General features: G+C 35.4%; 1 protein-coding gene across 1 annotated transcript in view; it reads right to left on the bottom strand.

Moving 5' to 3' along the window:
- Positions 1–14,630, bottom strand: part of LOC109073233 (Kv channel-interacting protein 1-like) — a 34,734-nt gene extending 20,104 nt beyond the window's left edge. Inside the window, exon 1 of the mRNA XM_042764973.1 lies at positions 13,849–14,630. Within this exon, the coding sequence (XP_042620907.1) occupies positions 13,849–13,936 (88 nt within the window). The 5' untranslated portion in view covers positions 13,937–14,630. The remainder of the gene's footprint in view (positions 1–13,848) is intronic.
- Positions 14,631–21,768: the final 7,138 nt, after the last annotated feature.

Raw genomic sequence — 21,768 nt, 5'->3', positions numbered from 1 at the left:
CTGCTGGTGCAGTGGAGGATCCAGGAGCAGGTAAGTTTAGGACAGACGATTGATCTATAATCTGGGTATCTACTATATTCCACACTGTAACATTAACAAGAAAAAAAAAGAGTTAAAGCACTGTACCAGCTTGATGTTGTTAAACTGAGGTTATTTAGCTCATTATATGGTGTTTTCAAAACTAATGTATCAGTCGCTTGACAGCGGCAGCTGCAGCTCACAGTATGTGAGTTACTGCCTGGGGTAGATCATCAGCCTGTGCCCCCTCATATACACACAGTTCAGTCAGCTTCTGCTTCAGGCCTGCTGTCGACTGTATTTAAACACAGTCCCTCGTGACCACGTAAGGACTGCAGTATGATTTGCAAGTGTGATATGATTACAAATACTACAAATACATGACATGCTGTTTATGCCATGGAAAAACCAATTTACAGACCTGAATATTTTTCAGGTTTCTTACTTGAAGTCAGTTTCTTTATGAATAGCTGTTACACATGTTTTTGCCTTTGTGTAGGCAATTTGTTGAGCCTGTTGGCTGCAGATATATTTTCGCTGTGTCATATCTAATTTTGCCAGCTACCCTCAGAATGCTTACAGAGGCATTAAAGAAGACCTATTATGCAAAAATCACTTTTATAAGGTGTTTGAACACAGATGTGTGGCCGCAGTGTGTGAAAACAACCAGCCTATAATGGTAAAAATCCACCCACTCATTTTTTAATAAAACCCATAAATCATAAACAGTCTCTCCAAACGAGTGGTTCCAGATTTCTCCATATAATGATGTCCTACTAGGGAAAAGTCCCGTCCATTTATGACATCTCTGCCCTATTTATCAGATTTCATGATATTGTCCTGTTTTGTTGTTGCCAGTATGGTGCCCAATTTCGACCCCCTGACGAATTATTACCCCCCTAGTTCAGGTCGATACCCGATTGCCTAATCCTAACCCCTCCCACACACCTACTCCTAAACCTACCAATATTAGGGAGGTAATAATCTGACAGGGGGTCAGAATTGGGCACAACACCTGAGCATGAGATCTTGAAGCTCCGCCCTCTTCTGAAGAGGGAGGTGGGAGCACCATCTTATTTGCATTTAAAGGGACAAACACAAAAATGGCACGTTTTGGCTCATACCCTAAAAGTGGCAATTTCAACAAGCTATAAAAAAAAAAGATCTGTGGGGTATTTTGAGCTAAAACTTCACATACACACTCTGGGGACATCAGAGACTTATTTTAAATCTTGTAAAAAGGGGGATAATATGTCACCTTTAAATCATTTTACAGTTTTTCACATTTGCTAAGACACTAAACCCCATTCTCTGAACCAAAGTCTCAATAGCCTAAACCAATTTGTCAAATAAATCACTCTTTTTGCAAAACCTTAAACACATTCTCAATCACTAAAATGCAGTTTGCACTGTGATAAACTTGTGATGCAAAACCCTAAACACAAGAAAGCAAAGGTTAAGCACAACTGCAACACGGTTTTCATCAGTTGCACATAATAATAATTCAAAACTGTTCACACTTTCTAAATATGTGAATGTACAAAATATAAGCCAGTTCAATTTGCACAGATGACATGGGTGCATCCATCAATCTGAGAGGTACAGAAGAGTGCGTATATGAGGTGGAGTAGGAGGAGGCCTAGGACGAGGAAGAGCAAGACCAAGAACAGTCATTTCAGATTAAATCAGAGCTACTGTGATAGACCATGTTCTTGTGCATGGAATGACAGAGGCAGGACAAAGAGTTCAACCTACAGTAATTTTGTGATTCCCTGTGGTCATCATAATCAGTTGGAAAGTTCAAAAGAACAGCGAAAGAAGAGTGGAAGAGAATTTTGTGTAGAATTGCTAGACTACCAAGTTAGGATGGAAGAACTGGCCTGTGGTGACATAAACCTGCTGTCTTGTCAAGGCTGGATCCACCACACAAGAGGTTTTTATTTTTTTTTCGCTGTTCCCTATATGTGTGTGTGTGTGTGTGTGTGTGTGTGTGTGTGTGTGTGTGTGTGTGTGTGTGTGTGTGTGTGTGTGTGTTCTCCTCATAAAACTCATTAGCATAATGTGTGTGTGTGTGTGTGTGTGTGCGTGCGTGTGCGTGTGCGTGTGTGTGTGTGTGTGTTTATTGCAAAATATTTACTAAATACAATAAACAGTTTTTTTATTTTTTGTAACTACATGCACTGGACACTGTGCTCTCAATGTAGTGTCTAATGAATGATCTGTAGTGTGTAGATTGTTTGATTTTGCCAGAAGAGTCGGGATCTGTGAATTTAGTTTGAAGGTTTGGATTTGTGTTTAAGGTTTTGAGAAAATGAATGATGGTTTCAAGAAATGTGTTTTAGCAATTCAGAAAAACTGTAACACAGCTCGTGAGATTTTGCACAAGTGCATTTATTTTGGATATACTGCCATCTTGTGGTTACTCATGCCTGGTGGTTACTGGCTTGGGAGCAGGCTTACAGTAGATTGTGCCATTTTAAGTGATGATGATACTGAACGTCTGTCCCAGCCACTGCTACTTTCATATGTTGTATTATTTTACTCAAAAGTATGATATATGACTATAGCAATAATCAACAGACTGATCCATATGGTTGTTTCAATTTGGATGTCTCAATACAGACATGAGTCTCAGGTGCTTTCCACTGGACAGTACCAGTGAATTTGGGTGAACCAGAGAACTTTGGGTAGCTTCCATGAATATGAAAGGTATAGCATAAACAAGTTTGATGTATGTCCCATGAGGACACCTGCGCCCAATGAGAGGGTGGAATAAATGTTATGTAGGCTACATTTAGTCAGAGCCGTGCATTGTGAGATTTTATGTGGATGGCTTTGAGACATAGCAGGAGATGCCGCCACTTCTCAAACCTTAAAATGCTTTTATGATGCACAGTTCATTTAAACACAGTCAGTTATGTTTTAAGATGGATCTTATAGATTAAGAAACTTTGATCAATGCTGCCACGTATAACAAATCCACTTTAAAATGTACTCAGTCATTTATTAAATATTTCAGAAAACTTGAAGATGTCTCTTTGCTTGTCAGTCATTTGATGTGGTATTTAGAGGGTGAGGTTTTGAAGAAGGGTGATGATAGACAAGACAATTGGGGATGCTAATAGATTACAAATTAATAATTTAAATGTGCATTAAGTAATGCTGTGCAGGCTAATAATGACTTCATCTTGAATGTAAACTTTCCACTATTAGTTTGGATGCAGCATTATACAAAAGTTACCATTTTAGAAATGCTTTAATAAGTGATAAGACGCTCTCATAACATACAGTGAGTAGTATTTTAACAGGTGTACAGTTCATTTCTAAACCAGAAGGGGGCAGAATTGTACACATAATCTACTTCAGAGCCTCTGTGTTGTCAGACAGTCATGCTGTGCAACTGTAAGTGTAGGCTACATACTGACATAAACTATAAATCCCTCTTTCCAGAAAAAAAAAAAGAAAAAAAAAACCCATTGAGATGTCATGCTTTTCCAATGTAATCCAAGAGCTTCTTTACATTCAGTGTATAGTTCATAGACCTGACTTAGTGTCAGAGATCTGTATGGTTTAGAGTTTTGCTCAATAAATTTTTTATTGTAATATATATATATATATATATATTACCCATACTGTTAGTGTTTCAGCAGATGGGTCATAAAAAATACTTATAAAATCATTTTTAAAATTATTAAATCACATTCATAGGAAGAACATCAAGTGCCTGCCTAAAAATACCACATGCCACATTTATCGCCATGGAAACCATCTGCACAACCAAAAGACGATTTATATATTTATAACTCCTAAATAACCTTTGCTGGAAATAAATATGTGCCCGTAATCAAACTGATGTACAGAATTGTTTTGATGCAGTACCACAGATGCCAAATTCATTTTACTTCCTGTACACGCCAGTTTTGTTTGGTCCAGCATGTTTTGTCTTGATTTAGTGACTTACTTTAAAAAACTTTTAAAATTCATCAGACTAAGCATTATTTGTCCCTCCATCCAGTGGCGGACCCAGTTAAAGGTCACATATCCATCTACGGTGGTCTTCTGATCTTCTCTCAAGTGCGCTTCACCTCGGTTTCAGTGAAATCATATAAAATGCCACGTCCAAAGTCCCAAGTTAAGGGCATTTACATTGGCAATGATTTGAGGCAACAAAGCTACCACAGAAGTCATTCATTTTCAATGAAACTTGGCAATAATGATAACAATAATCTATTGGTTTAAAGTTACTAACATCAGTTGTAAGCTACTCATTGCAAACAAAATGCAAGTTGGGGAGCCAGTTTAAACAGGCCCTGTCCTGCCTGAAATATTGCTAGAAAGCCAACTTGTGAAAGTAAAGTGACTAGCAGAGACATAATCGCTGTCAGTGTGAACGGTGCTTATTCTGCTATTCTGATATAATGCATTGGTCTCATAACTAAATGATTCGTAATGTTTGTTTCAGGGGCTCGTAAACTCCTCAGCAAGCAAATCTGAGCCGACAACGATCGCCTCAGTAAGAGCTGTGCAACATCGACCCAAAGCACGGCCTCATGCCGTGGGTCAGCGCGCATATGACAAGAGAGAAGGAAATGATAGATGGATGGAGAAAGAAAGAGCAGAGAAAGAGAGAAAAAGAAAGTGAATGGGGAAGTGTCATGAAAATGGAGGAAAGATGGGTAAAGGACGAGAGTGATGGAGGGAAAGAGTGTGAGAGATGGATAGGGACGCTGGGGATAAAAATAAACTGCAGGAGGAAGTAGATTACATAAAACAGGACGAGTGATTTAAAAATTAAAGGTGAAGATGTGCACTGTCAGCTTCGATCTGCTGTTAAAAGGAGAGAGAGAGAGAGAGAGAGAGCCAAGGAAAGGCAGAGAGGCAGAAGGAAAGGGATAGCGTAAGTCAGAGTATCGTAGTAGATGTTTATGTTCACTCTGCAGGGAAGAGAAAGATCTGCAGCCAACCAGACAGAGTCTCTGTCTTCACTCCAGTGAGTTTAACATCTGGCCTCTGCAGCAGTACATCTGGACAAGGCAGCATTTTAACAGCTGTTTCTTAGTCTATAGTCTAAGTGGATACTCTTGAGAGTCTCATATGAACTTATTTTTACTTTAAAAGAATGGGTGTATGTTTGTTTGTAATTTTTAACAAATTTGGTCAAAAAACAAAAAAAGTTTACCTAAAAGCTAAATTGTATGTATGTATATATATAAAATTTACTTATTTATTTATTAATTAATGAGGCAGGGGAAGTATATATAAATCTAAACCAACCAGTCAACAGCAAGTTCTTAATGTTTAGCCCGAGAGAGAGAGAGAGAAAAAAAGGGAAAAAGGAGGTGTGTGTTCATAGCTAAAGGTTTCCATGTGTGTGTGTGTGTGCAAGAAAAAAGGACAGAAAGGACGGCAAAAGAGAGAGAGAGAGAGAGAGAGAGAGAGAGAGAGAGAGAGGTCGTACGCACATTAAGAAAAAGCTGACTGCTATCTCTAGAGAAAGTTCAGTCCAGGTGTTCTGAAACAAGTGCGTCCAAGTGTGTGCCAATGTGCGTGTGTGACCCTTGAAGAGTGCTGAATGCCTCTGCGTCTGTGGGTGTGTGTCTGCGTGGCTGCCTCTGAATCATTATGATAACACATTCTTAAACACACCTCCGGGACACTGCAGTCAGGTGGACTCTGCTCTCATACACATGCAGTGCTGTTCTGCTCTCATCTCTTCTGGTTCCAGCTTATCTTTCCATTAAAAGTCAATTAAAGGGCCTCTGTTAAAATCAGCCGAGGTAACCATGGTTGCACATGCATGCAAACCTCAGTTTGCTTGTGCAAAGCCTGTAGTCAGAAAGATGATCAGAAACCAGGTTTTGTTCAGTTAAAATGAAACATGGTGCATTGAACATTAAATAAACATTGTTTGAGCAAACTCACAGAAAGAGATCAGCTACATAAACTTATGTCAATGCAGGTCTTCATTGTGAGACAGAAATTGCATAAAAAAATATTTTTTGATAAATTATAAATATCCTCCTGAGGACAAACAAAAAAACTAATTTTTTTTGTTTGTTTGTTTTGTTTTGTTTTGTTTTTTTTACAAGTACAAACTGCAAATAGATAAAATTATGACAGGATTATTTTCATTCTGGGTTGGAATATTGGGGGTGTAGCCAATATGCATATATAATAATATTAACATAATTTAATACAATAATATATTAAGACAAAACAGGAAAATAATATTTAAAGTATTATCATAATTTGCTTAAGCAGAGACATCTCTAACTACGCCATTTATAGTTTATTTTTCTTAAAATGTAAATACTATGACTCTTTGTCTTTGTAATGTTTGGTGGCATTAGTGGTGCAAAAATTATTCCCTGCAAATGTTAATATCTTTTGCAGTGAATAATTTTTGCACCACTATAAAACAAACTATAAATGGCATAGTTAGATATGTCTCTGCTTATATATAATTAATTAATTTATTTATTTGATTTTATATTATTTTATTTTTTATTATTTTTTTGCAGCAGCAGCAGCAGCCAATAATATTTTAATATTCCATTTAATTTTGGTCTATGTATTTGTATTAAATGGAATGTCGTTGGAATGTCGTTCCAAACCCGTACAAGCTCCGTTCGTCTTCGGAACACAATTTAAGATATTTTGGATGAAAACCTGGAGGCTTGAGACTGTCCCAAGGATGCACGTTTTTTTTTTTTTTTTATCAAAGCTAAATACACGTAGAAACAACCCATCCTTGTGGCGCGGATGATACAGAAGAGCATACACAGCACGGTGATATGGAGTGACACAGAGGAGACCGTTGACAAAGGAATTATTGAATAAAGTCGTTATTTTTGCTTTCTTTGCATACAAAAAGTCTTCTCGTCGCTTCATATAACCCAGATTGCACGTCTGATGGCAGATGGAGTATTCTGACGACGACTTTCATACCTTTTATGGACCTTGACACTGCTATTTACTTGGCAGTCTATGGGACAGTCTCAAGCCTCCAGGTTTTCATCCAAAATATCTTAAATCGTGTTCCGAAGACGAACTGAGTTTTTACGGGTTTGGAACGACATGAAGTGATTAATGACAAAATTTTCCTTTTGGAGTGGAGTAACCCTTTAATTCATTTAAAACAAAACTTCATATCACTGTAAAAATTGAAGGACAATTGGTTAAATTATTATGATGAGTTAAAGTATTAATAATAAAAAATGTTGCCATCATATTATTTACAGTGAATATTTGGAAAATAGCATACATTTTGTCTGCACAATTGTTTTCTTGCTTGGAGCTTGACTGTTACTGGTCACTGTCTTACATTGTATGGAAAAAGGCAGCTTGGTCACTCTTCAAAACATCTCTTTTTGTGTTACTAAGTAGAAAGTAAACAATACAGGTTTCAAAAGACACAATAGTGATTGGCCATTTTGGTGTATTACAAAAACATATTTCCACTATAATGTACCAAACATGAATCACTGGTTGTCAACCGAATATACAAAACTCGTTCAGACTGCAATGTTTTTTCCAAATTTTCCAAATTCTACTAATGGACTGCACTACAAATCTCACTCTGAGTTCATTCTCCCACACACGCATGTACAAACACATGCTAATTCAGGCATATTTTTTTTAAAAGGTCATTGGGATGTCAGAATGTTTAACATTCTGTTTAATATGTTTAATAAATGTTTAATTACTTTTTGCCTTCTTTAGATAAAAGGAAATATGTTAGAGGTTGGGTCTTGCTGGTATTGCCTGTGTTATTGCCGCAAGTTATTATGAACCTCACAAACACACATACACACACATATTATCAACAGCTCAGCAGGAACAGAAGGCCGAGGTGGAGGAGGAGGACGTGAACAGGCCTGAATGTATTTGGGATGTTGTGAATGTTTCACATCTAATGTTACATTTACATAAGGTGATGCTCAGAAACATTTGGCACATCCACAGCTGCTGAAGCTAAACCGAAACAGAATCACTGAAAAAATGCCAGAGTCTGAAAAGAGATTGAAATTCAGCGAATGACAGAGAAGGAGGTAAAATAGAAGGAGAAAAACTGCGAAGGAAGGAAAGAGTGTGGGAGAGTTAAATTGCATTGGCATTGTAGCTATCAGACAGATGGTAACAAACTAGTGTCAACTAAGAGTTTGACTGAAACCAGATGGAGGAGAGAAAACTTTTCTGGAAATAAGTAAATAAAAAATATATCATATTACATCACTGAATAAAAAAGTATGCTGACTAATATTAGTCCTCAAAAAGCTATAAATCAATTAAATGTCTAAACCTCTCAAACATTTTTAGTTTTACTACTACAAATCATAAACATGATCTCTGCCATTTCGACCATCTTTTTTTTTTTTTAATCTAAGCTGCAAAAATGATTCATTCTGAAGTGTAATTTTGTATATTTCTAGATGTGTGTAGCACCTTCCACTTTGCATATCAGATGGGACGGTTATCATTCAATAACGTATTTTGCTCAGTTTCTCACCCAAAATTATTGTACCTTTTTAGAAGACTTGGAAAATCCTATTATGGTACATTTATGATGCTTTGTTTTAATTTTGGAGCATGACAAATCCAATCCCTTTTATTTTCATTATAATGAAAAGAGCTTTGCAGGAAATCCATCAAAAATTCACCTTTTTGTGTTTCACAAAAGTATGAAAGCCATACAGGTTTAGAAACAACATGAGGGAGTCAATAATGCCAGAATGTTATTTTTTGGGTTAACTATCCCTTTACTGTAATGAGACACTGAATAACTGCGTCACTCTCCCAAATCTCTGTTTGTGTGTGTGTGTGTGTGTGTGTGTGTGTGTGTGTGTGTGTGTGTGTGTGTGTGTGTGTGTGTGTGTGTGTGTGTGTGTGTGTGTGTGTGTGTGTGTGTGTGTGTGTGTGTGTGTCTGTGCATCTTGGTCTGCACTCTTTTATTTATTCATTTATTTCTAGTAAGACCTGGCAACACTAATGAATCAAAACATTCCCTGTGATTTCTTGCACCACACATAAAGACAAGATAAAATTACTGAACTATGCCGAGCCAAACTGGAGAAAAGGTGAACTGACAACCAAATTTAGCTGCACTGAGTTTATGGCCTTTTATGTGAAGAAAAAAAAGAAAAGAAAAGTTTGGAACATGAAGGTGACAGAATTTTCCATTTTTAGTTTTAGGAATTAAAACATAGCCTACAGTAGATTGTATGGTTTATTGGTATATTGTATGTATATGTCATACATCTTTTTCTAATGCTCCTTGGCATATCTGGTCTGCATCAGTATTGATTCCTCCAATCACAAGGGTTCACATCAGCTGCTGTATGGACATACTGTACACTCTCGTGTGTGCTACAGTTCTTCAACAGAGAATAGGGAAAAATGTGCAGCATGTCAAGGGAATTTGGTAGGATTGATCGACCTTGTACTCTTTTAAAATGTCAAATGCTCTTTCTCTTTCCCCCAGATGCTCAATCTAGTCAAATGTAAAACTGCAGTAACACCAGTATAGGCATGTTCTGTCTCTCTCTCTCTCTCTCTCTCTCTCTCTCTCTCTCTCTCTCTCACCAAAAAACAAAAAAAACACACACACACACCATGCACTTAAACAAAACACTTACACCCTGCCATGTGCTTGACTGGCCTTGTCACTTGCACTCAAGGTTGCTATTGGTAACAACAAAACAGCTTCTGATTGGGTGTTCATGGGAAACAGTATTTCTTCCTGCAATGTTCTTTTGTTCTTCAGTCATGAAAAAGAAGGTTGTGCTGGAAGATCTGGGTGCAGAATGTGCCATACAGCTACACAGACACTATGCAGCATGATTGATGAATGTGTAAAATATAAGTGTGTAAAAATGTGTGTGCATTTTTAGTGTGGAGCAGTAGGGAAGTTTCAGAAATTCATGAAATTCAACATCATATTATCTGCTCCTGCAGGGGTGAAGGGTCATATTAACCCGCTAAAGGGTTGACTGAGGTAAAGTGCGGTCAGCTAGAATATCCATGATGGATGCATACAGACTCTCTCTCACACTCTATTCATTGAGCTTTCATTACACATTGACACTAATTCATTCTAAAACAAGTCTGTTTAGCCAGAGGGCTTTGAGCATCAGCCATCTAAAATTACAGAACATGACCTTGAATTATGAGATTATTTGGGGAGGAAAAAACAAGTCCTTTGCTATTTTGGTTCTGTTTTGTATGGATGCCTGTTTCTGTCATGGAATAATAATAATAATAATAATGATAATAATAATAATCATGGAATAATAATAATAATAATAATGATAATAAAAGGTAACTGCGACTTTTTTTTATCTCACATCTGAGAAAAAAAGTCAAAATTTAGATATATAAACACAGAATTGCGAGACACAAACTCAGACTTATGATAAAAAAGTCAGAAAAGAGTGTCTACGTATAGCAATTCTGATTTTTTTCCCCTCAGAATTGTGATTTTACATTTAACCAATTCTCATTGTTTTTCAGAAAAAAAAAAGATTTTTTGAAAGATTATTGCACGATTCTGATTTTTTCTTTTCTCAGAAATGTGAGTTTATATTTCATTTTTACTTTTTTATTCTGTGGAATGGGATCCCATAATTTTGTACTGTTCTATTTAAAATCTATAAATATTTTTGTTTCAATATTTTTTTCTACTCAGTTCTGTTGAATATTTTATTCTGTTCAAGATTCTGTTCTATTTTAAGTTCTGTTCTGATAAAGATTCTATTCTATTGAATATTCCATTTCATTCTTCTTTATAGAGAAGAACAGAATAGCACGCTATACTGATTCTATTCTGTTCTACAGAAAAGTTATTCTGTTATGCTAAAATTTAGTTCCGGAGTTTCTGTTCTATTGTATTATATTCTGCTAATTATTTTATTCAGTTCTGCTAAAAATCTCTATATTATATTAAGATTTTAATTTTGCTTTGCTGTATCCTAAGTATTCTATTTTAATCCATCAAAGATTCTGTTGTTGTGTTTAAGTTTCCAAACTATTCTAATGTATAGAAAATAATCAATGAATAGTATTTTTTTTTTTTATTTTTTTTTATTCAGAATGAGTTAGATATAAGTTAGGTTATCTATGTTAGGTAAGAATAAATAATATTTGTTTGAGTGCTTTCTTTCACAGCTTTAGTGCTCTCTGGTCTGATTTTCTTACTGTGCTCCTATAGTGGACTAGAGAGACTGGTTTAGATTCTATACTGTGGCTTCAAATCCTCAGTATCCTCTTTAAATTAACTTCCTACTCCCCTGTGTATAGGAAGAGTATCTGTCTGTGAGGAAGATATAATGAAGGCGTCGAGAGATAACGGGGGTTCATCATGCAGTGCGCGGTGAGGTTCCGGCTCTCCGCACTCAATGACAGCAGATAAACAGCCACTGCTTGGTACCAGCATCTCCACGGGCCCCGTCGGCATTGAGATGAACCATGCAGTGATTTTTTCTGCTGACACAGTGCAATGGTACTCGAAAAACAGAGGAGATAAGAGGGATGAAAGAGAGAACCGAAGATCATTGCTAAACAAAAAACCCAGACTGCTCTTCAACAAAGAAAAAATAATAATAAAACGGATTTTCTATGGGAGTTGCATGGAAGTATAAATGTGTGCTGATGAAAGATTCCAGGTGAAGTGTGAAAGAGTGAGCCATTGGAACTCAATCCTAATATTGGCGTATCTTATTTGGCACTATGATACAATTAATAATCCAATTAAGCAAATACAATCAATGTGAATAGTTAAATTGGGACACTATCTAAAATTTTGTGATTGGCGTTGTTTTAAAATATGATGCCAAATGGCTCATGTCCCCAGAAATAATACCATTTTCAATAGCTACATTTCTCCTCTACACGAAAAATGAAGAAAAATTGAAAACAAAAACTTTGCATTAAATATAATCTTAAAATAAAATATTTTAATGAACTGTCATATTAAAACAACAACAGCAACAACAACAACAAAAAACATTATTTAAAACACTATTTTAAAATATTATAAAATATTAAAACACTATATTAAATATAGAATAGAATATAATATAATAGAATAGAATAGAATAGAATAGAATAGAAAAACAACATGTATTAAATATAAGGATATAAAAATGTTTTTATATTTAATAGAATGTAAAAAAAAAAACACTTATGAATAAAATACCTTATATTAAATATATTAAAAACTTTATATGGATAAGTTTATATGGATAAAATAAAATGGAATAAAATAATAAATGATACGATATGATTTAACTTTATTGTAAGACAAAATCTGAAATTTGTCTTGCATTACAGCAGATTCCCTCACAATTACAAAACATTTGTAATTAACATTTGGACCAGACTTATTAACATAATAATTAATTAACAAGATTTTTTTATATATATTAAATCCATACTATAACAAAAATGAAAATTCTGTCATTAATTACTCACTGTCTTGTCGATCCAAACCCGTAAGACCTTCTTTCATCTTCGGAACACAAACTAAGATATTTTTGATAAAATCTGAGAGCTTTCTGACCCTGCATAGACAGCAACACAACTACCACATTCAAGGCCCAGAAAGATAGTAAGGACATTGTTAAAATAGTCCATGTGACATCAGTGGTTCAACCATAATTTTAAGAAGCTACGAGAATACTTTTTGTGCACAAAGAAAACAAAAATAATTACTTTATTCAACAATTCTTCTCATCCGTGGCAGTCTTTGCCACATGTGTGTAATGCTGCTGACGCAGAAGCAGGCGTTCTGACGAAGAACCCGGATGCTCTGCGGCTTGTTTGCAAGCAGAGGAATGCACACGCATGAGTCTCGGGACTGTCGTAAACGTGTGTTGAAGTCTGACACAGAAGAGAAGAAACTGTTGAATAAAGATGTTATTTTTGTTTTCTTTGCGCACAAAAAGTATTCTCATAGGTTCATAAAATTATGGTTGAACCATTGATGTCACATGGACTATTTTAATGATGTCCTTACTATCTTTCTGGGCCTTGAACTTGGTAGTTGCATTGCTGTCTATGCAGGGTCAGAAAGCTCTCGGATTTCATCAAAAATATCTTAATTTGTGTTCTGAAGATGAACAAATGTCTTACAGGTTTAGAACAACATGAGGATGAGTAATGACAGAATTTTCATTTTTGGGTGAACTAATCCTTTAAATATTAAATAAAAATTATTTATAATAAATATAAAATCATTGTATAAAATAGAATTTTACAGTATTTTTATAGTAGATATGATATTAAAAATAAAAATGCATTGCCATTAATAACATATACTTTACAATAAATATAATATTTTAGAAATATATATGAAATCTTAAATCTTAATATCATACTAAAAATAAAAACATTATTTAAAGTAATATAAAAAACAAGTACTTTATAATAAATTAAAAAAATGTTATATTGAATATAACATTAAATCAATTTTATAGTTAATATTAAAAGCTAAAATGTTATTAAATATAATATTAATAACAAATACTTTGTGAAAAATAATAAAGTAATATATAATAAAATATAATATTTAAAAAAACATTGATATTGAATATAACATTACAGTAAAATATATAAAATATGACATTAAAAACATAAAAAAATTAAATACAATGGGGAATTTTTTTATGATAAAAGAAATATAAAAAAATAATGAATATAATATTAAAAACCATAATTTTCAATCACTGAAAAAAATAAACTTCATAACTTGTCCCACTTTAACTGTACTTTACCATTTGAAACAAGCTTGTTTCCTTTTTTTCTTTGAATTTGATGATAATGCAGGTGTCTTACCTTTGCTGAGGGTTCCCGAGACAAGCCTCTGAAGGGACTGAATGAGCTTTAGCACCCCCTGTCTGCAGCGGCTGGTACAGCCAGCCATGATGACAGCGAATCCAAGGGTGCACAGACAGCCCCTACAACAGCCAAAACACTACTTTCACCAGCGGTGCTCACAGACGAGATGTACCTCCCATACGAGCCTCTCTGTGGCCTCCAGAGTGCTCTCACACAGCCTCTTGCTAGTTCAGTCCCACAAGAGCTGCAGTTTTAACAATGGGTCCCAAGTCCAAGAATGAGATGAACAGGATGCGCTCTGCTCAGACAACACACACCTTTCGCCCACTCTCCTCATACACCCACTCACTCACACACACACACACACACAAACACTCATAAGATGCATACAAAATGCCTGAACCTGTTTTCCTCTGCCTCTGTGCCAACCGGTTGAAGTATAAAAGGAGAGTTGTTGAAACAGCCGACTGCTGCTGTGCAAAAGTTAGAGAAGGAGAAGTTGGTGAGCGCTGCAGGCTCAAAGCTCTGATTAATTATTAAGCGGATGGCAAGAGCCCACTACTGCACTACACTGACTAAGAACTACTCTGAGGAAGTTGAGTGTCCATGATGACAAAAGAGTGGCTTTCCTTTTTCTTGACGGTGCTTCTGCTGGTTACGCCTCTGCCTCTCTCATCCTCTCGTCATGTGTGTGTGTGTGCGTGTGTGAGTGTGTGCTGTGTGTTGTGTGGTGTTGTGGTGAGAAGTCTGTGGTCTGCTGCAGCGTTTCCGACTGCTTTGTGCTGCTGGACAGATCCCTGCAGCATAAAACAGAAGACTACTGCTCTCTCTCTCTCTCTCTCTCTCTCTCTGTCTGTCTCTCTCACTCAGGAAGGAAGGAAGGATCTCTTGCACACCTCTCTCAGGCTTGCCTTGATGTTGTAGCTGAGCTAAAATACATTATAATATATTCCATTGCACTCTATTATGTTCTGATCTGCTCTGTTCTACTGTATTCTACTCAATTAAAGTTTTTGTTGTATAACCTTCTACTGTAATCTTTTTTCTGTGAAATAATATATTCTATTAAAAACTCTTCATCTGCAGTATTCTACCATAACATATGATATTAGTTTCTATTCTATTCTATTCTATTCTATTCTATTCTATTGAATCTCCATTATTCTGCTCTGTTCTGATATATTCTATTTTATTAAAGTTTCTATTCTACGCCATTGTATAATACTCAATTCTGTTAAATATTATATTATATTTAAACTCTATTATTCTGCTCCTCAGAATTCTACCTGATTCTGTTCAAATAAAGTTTATATTCTATTCTATTCTATTCTATTCTATTCTATTCTAGTATCAATTATATGCCACTCTATTCTGCTAAAGATTATATTCCGTTATAAACTCTGTTCTTCTTCTCTATCTATCTTTCTAGATTATATTCTATTAAGGTGTATATTCTATACTATTCTGTTATATTCTATTCTCTGTGAATGTGAGAGACTTATAATTTATTAGCTGCAATAAATAACTTGAATAATGACAAAGTGCAGAAAACAGTAAAACTGTTTGTGCTACAAACCACTGTGTTTATGATTACAGTAATTATTTAAAATAGTATAACAAATTCCAGTTTGGAATATCAAGCAGGATAACAGATTCAGACTTTTTGTACAACTAGAATAACTGTGAGCAAATGACATTGAAAGCCTTGCACAATAATGTTACCGCAACAAATAGCCACACCTGCTATTACTTAAAAAATAATGTAGATACTGTCAAACATTGTATTCTATTAAATACATTCTTTTTTTTCTGCTCTATTAGACTAGATTCTGTTCTATTACAGTTTCTGTTCTAGAACAATTTTGACCTAAACAAGCCAGTTTTATAATCTAAAACTTTGAACGTTTTGGGTTCTTAGAGACTTATAATAGTGGTCAATTACTTTTCCTACAAAATATTCATGTGACAATTGTAACTAAACATAAAGGTTTTTAATTTGAGAATATCAATACTGTGCTGTTAGGTACAATATTGCTTCTTTGAAATATCATTGTTTCCACCCCTAAATTCCTTCACACAGCCCACTCCAATTTCTCGCCCTCATTTATCATTCTTGCCCTGGCTGAGGGGAACCCAAAGTAGTCAGACAGAAGAAGAGGAAAGTGAGAGAGAAAGACTGAAGAGGTAATGAGAAGTGACAGCTGTGATAGATGGCAGGATGATGCCGGAGGAATGAGACAGATAAAGTGAAATGGAAATATGAAGGAAAGATGCAATGCAAAGACATGTAAAGATTTGGATGATCCACTGTTTCTCTCTTCTCCTGAGAAAAATACACCCATAATCTCACATGTGTCTCCACCAAGGTACCAGAAGAGAATTCAACTATGTCTCAAACTGTGCTCAGATGTGCCAAGATACCAAAGTCTGCAGTCAAATTAAGAGATCTCAATATGAGTCCAAATAAACAGTGCAATGACATCCACATTATTTATATCTTTATAATTTATGTCAACAACTATTTAAATTTTCCCTTAAGGAATTTTTAAAGGCACATCTAGTTATAACGCAATGAAATAGCTGAGAGCTTCTTGGAAACAACAATCTCTGGAGAAAGATTTTACCTTTAGGCATGAAGCAACATATATATATATCACTTTAAATATAGCAGTATAACGTGATAATTGAATATTTGTTTCTTTGTTTGAATTATTCTGCCAGTGGGAGGTTTGTAAAGGTTAGGTTTAGCATGTCCCCAGAGCAGATGCTTCTTATTCTATTAGACATGCTCAGAAAAGCCCTTTTATGTCCTGCGTTGCATATTGAAATATTTTTGGACTGTGTGGGTGGAAGTGCAAAGTGGATAGAGAGCAAGCAAGACAGAGTGAGAGTTTTGCTTTTATTGATTAGAAGATTTACATAACCAAAGTAATACAATAGAGATAGACTTCAGTGTGTAGATTTCCTTTTATATTTCAGTTCTGCTTCTGCGAGATAGTGAATCTTTTATAAGCATAGCTGAAGATAAAATAATTTACTCTTGTGCCTAAAACAATAATGCATGATTATTTTATGTTTATTTTGTTCTTTCCTCTTAATTTGAATACATTAGGAATAGTGAGGCTGATATTTCAACCAGGAAACGAATCCTAATTTTAATAAAATTATATATTAGATCAATTTAGAGTAAAATAATATATTTTTTGGTGTAAACTGCTTAGTGTCATGCATTTGCAATGAATAATAATTGTAAAATTATATATGTAGAGAGAGATAAATATTTAATTTTATTATTTTATTTAATTTTGTATTAATTTTTTTGTAAACTGCTCATTCTCATGTTTGCATTAAATAATAAATATGAAATGAATAAGTAATGCTCAGACTGTATATATAAAAGATTATGAGTAGAGAAAAGGAGCAAAACTTCTGCTTCAATATTAATGTTCCATTCCAAACACAGAGTTCCTCCAAGGACTATCGGTTTGCATAAAGCTAACGATCCTCCAGTGTGCCCATTAAAAAATGCCATCCCATCCCAATCTATCCCACAAAGCCTGAGCACCTCAAAAATGTTCCTTGCCACACACAGACTCACAGCAGAGACTCAGTTGCCATTACATCACACTGTCTGAGCGCACACATCTTAGGCTATTTTTACTGCTAACCATTTAATGAAGCTGCCACGGCTCACACTTACACACAAACACTCAGTGATACACGCACACAAGCTTAGGGCAAGGAGCTGCACTCGGCACTGTTGAATTAACCTTCAGACTCCTCTTTAGCTCCCCTGCACCTGTTCAATCCCATGGCTCTGAACAACACTTCTAGACTGCTAGACTGCTTACTTTTTGAAATTATAATTAAAAAACTAAATCTATCTGAATAAAACTCTTTAAAATACTTAGCAAGGTCATGAAAAAATCTACAAAAGTAATGATTTTGATTGATACAGCCTACCTGCCAAACATGTACAGTATCATCAGTGAGTCAGAACTGTGGTAAATTTGTGATTTAGATACAAGCAGTAGATCCAGCAAAACAGATTACAGATACATCAGTCAACTCATCTATTAAGTTTATTTTCAGAAACAAAAACAGAAAAATTAGGCATCATTATAGTTCAAGAGTTTACACTCATATTTAATGGTCATTAGCAATGCTGCTTTTGGTAACTTTGCATCTGCCCAGAATACACTAGCAACTGGTTGGCTGTCCTTCTGTCTATTTGCCCAGGTGTCTGTAAATCCAACAAACCTCAAGCTTTTAAAATTATTGAAAAACTTTCTGACAAGGCTTTGTCAAGTCAACAAAAACTTCAACTTTTTCTAGTTTTAAGCATCGTGATGTTTTTATCAGCTGTTTGAACTCTCATTCTGACGGCACCCATTCACTGCAGAGTATCCATGGGTAAGCAAATGATGTAATGCTAAATTTCACAAAATCTGTTCTGATGATGAAACAAACTTATCTACATCTTGGATGGACTAAGGGGGAGTACATTTTAATTTTTGGTGAACTATTCCTTTAAAGCCAACATGTTCCAACATGGTCCATGATGGCCCAGGCATGTTCATAAACCTATTTTATTTTATTTTATTTAGGATCAAGCATCTTTAGGCGACGGTTTGCTTGAACAATGGTTAACACATCAGGGTTAACCACTGATACAGGAAGCATGGACAACAATACGTGAAGAAAATTCCAGCATCTCCATGGCTCACAAAATACTAGGATCGGGGAAGGTAATGGAAATGCAGCATGTATCTGTTTTTTTCCTTGTGTGCTGGATGAAACAGAGTGCTAAACCTGATGTCACCTGAAGTAAAAATAGACACTGTCTTCTAGATCCTGACTCGCATGCATGCCCCTGAATGAAACCATGTGATGCTGCTCTCTTTCCACCCATGCTCCCTCTTTTCCTCTCGCTCCTCCTCTTTATTTTCACTCTATACAATATAAACAATTCCAAGAAATGTACACTGTGAGGCTTTTTCCACCACCCAGCTCAGAAATAACCCAGGCTTCTGGAGCTCATCTTACATTAAGAGTAACAGACATAACGTTTTGCTTGTTTCACTCATATTCACATGAAGGTAATTGTTTTCTTCATGTTTCCCTCGGGAAAGGAGAGAATGTGTGCTTTAATCATGCTGCTTTTCTTCACTGCTCTGACCATCCATGTCCAGAAGAAATCCTCTTTCTGTCACAATCTTTGTTTCTCTCTCACCGTGGTGAATTTTTTTCCTGGTTGCTGGTCTTATTTGATTTGCATTGTTCTGGTGTTTTCCAGTTTGCGGGTTATTTTGAGATATTCTGTATGAAGGTCTGTTTGGTATTACTGAATGAATAAATGAGACCTTCAGTTCTGACTGAAAATCAGGCTGTGCTAAATAAAAATATTTACATTATGCTTTTTTAAAAAGCTTAATTTTATTGTATCACGATCAGTCTTTTAAAATGTGAGAGCATTTATGGAACTAATGGTTTGTGTTACTTGAATATTGCAGATTTGCAGTAGAAGTGCTCCTTGGAACTCTCCGATGATTGGACCTTCACATCATGTGACCCCTTACATCAGCACATTTTGGCTGCCCTTAACAGAAACGGTGAATCCATCAAAGTTTCACCCTTGTGAGCAATATAGAGCACAGTTTTACGATCATTAAATATGAAAGACTAAAAGTAAGCAATGAAGATGCTGGCATAAGGAAATCTACATGAAAATCATTGCCATGAGATTCAAGGGCAGGGGGTTTAAAGAGAGATTTCTAAGTGTTTGGGTTAAAGGTACGTAGTGCGCAAACACTAACACTTCAATGCACAACATAGTTATGTAACTGAAGGAGACATACAGCTTTTAGACCACAGTGTTTCATACCTCACAGGGCAGAGGACATTTTCAGTAACTCACTCTCTTTTTTCACATAGTCCTTCTTGTTAATATCTGGTTATGACTGTCATAGCTCATCTTCTGAAAAAGAAAAGTGATCCACACAGTACTGTTAGTGTCCATGAACAACAGGGACACATAAACACACCAACAAAAACCATGTTGAGAGCTTTCCCTGACTTAAGTCTAAAATGCAGGGGAAAAGTAGCCACAAAAATAATAGGATTTTTTTTTTAATTGCGTATTTATATATTTAATTAAAATAAATAAATTAATAAAAACAGAAATACAGAACCATTTACTCATGATCCAGTCCATAGATTTTAAGTGGTAGTTTATCCAAATATGAAATTCTGTCATCATTTACTCATGATGTTCCAAACCTGTATGCCTTTTCTTTTGTATCCTGACTGCTCTTTTCAATGTAATAATGAGGATCTTCTTTAATGTTCCACAGATAAATGAAAGTCAGTTGTGGAACAAAATGATTAAATAATGACAGAAAGTTATTTCTATTCAACTATAGACACTTTTCACATTTCTGGGTTCTCAAAAGCAGAAGTTGTCATAGTTGAGTAAACTTCTATAGTGGTGAACAGAAACTATAACAAACATAGTGAAAGGAAAAAAGATCCATGAATATTACATGCCCTTATTTTATTATATGCCCTTACAAAAGAGAAAAAAGAAAGAGATAATAATAATAATAATAATTTTTTTTTTTTACTCCCACAGGAATTGTATTAGAAACACTCAATAGACTTCTGTAATTTAATGGCAAGTTAATATAACAAAATATAATGTTATATATGTACATTGTATTTTTTTTTTTTTTAAATATATGTATAAGTAAAACTTTGTTAGATTTACTATGCTAAAAACTGTGGAAACATGTCATCACAGTATGTGAGAAGGGTTGATTACTTTTTATTACGTGGAGGCCATTGTGGAGGTCATTTTTGATCATGTGCATTTTACAAGAGCTCCATATCTTAATAGATCCTGGAAAATAATGCCATAACTCCCTAAAACCAAGAGCAGAAATAGCGTACCTTCCTCAAGAAAACTTTGTGCTGACTTCTCCTTCGATTTCTGTAACAACACTGCATAGAAAATCAATGAAGCATAGTTGATCTCTCTCTCTCTCTGTGTGTGTGTGTGTTATTGCTTCATTTTCCAGGGATGAGCTGTGTTGTAGAAGAGGAGCTTAATTCAATATTTCATGAAGCTATGGTCAGAGGGGTTGCATGCTTATGTTGTGCATATTTCTACAACTGCATGTTTTAGTCGCACCTGCACTGATTGTGAATTCCGTGCCCCATGTTTCTTTCTGTGTGGAGGGAGGTAATTGCTGGAGCTTTGTGTTGGGCCGGGACTCAGTGCTGTCAGTAATAATAATTTATTTAGGGCTCTGTGCTTGCACATGAAGCAGTACTATACCAGACCTCAGACAAACACCGCCCTCCTTCTCTGACCCTCATAGTTGGGTGAATAAAGGCTAATGATGTTGAGTAGCTCTTGTTGAACCTAAACTGTAAAAGGTGACAGAAGATCAAAGAACTAATAACTGCCTAAACCTCACGAGGTACATCTTGTAATAAAAGTTTGCATGTACTTTAATGTGATTGGATGAATGGTAATTATGAGATGTGTGCATTCAGGTCTAATTATAGAAGAGAGAGAAGAGACTTAAACTTTTAAACCTGCTCCATTTGACCGTGAGAGGAAAACCTTGAGCTACTCTGAAAGAAATGTCTGAATGCTACAAATCTGTGTTAAAGCATTCTAGTGCTAATTTTATACATGGAAATGCTATTTTACATACTAACTGGATGTGTTTTGACTCATGTCTCAGTTTTAACCATGGTGTCCTTGACTTTACTGTTATTAGGCCAGACAGTCAGGATACAGCTGTACTGCCATCTGTTGGTTGTAAGCAGTGTTGGGCAGTAACTAGTTACTGTAATAATATTACTTTTTGCAGTAACTAGTAGTGTAACTAATTACTAATAAGATTTCAG

Source organism: Cyprinus carpio, chromosome A10, assembly GCF_018340385.1.
Source record: "Cyprinus carpio isolate SPL01 chromosome A10, ASM1834038v1, whole genome shotgun sequence".
NCBI lineage: Eukaryota > Metazoa > Chordata > Actinopteri > Cypriniformes > Cyprinidae > Cyprinus > Cyprinus carpio.
This window is presented reverse-complemented; position numbering and strand designations above follow the sequence as displayed.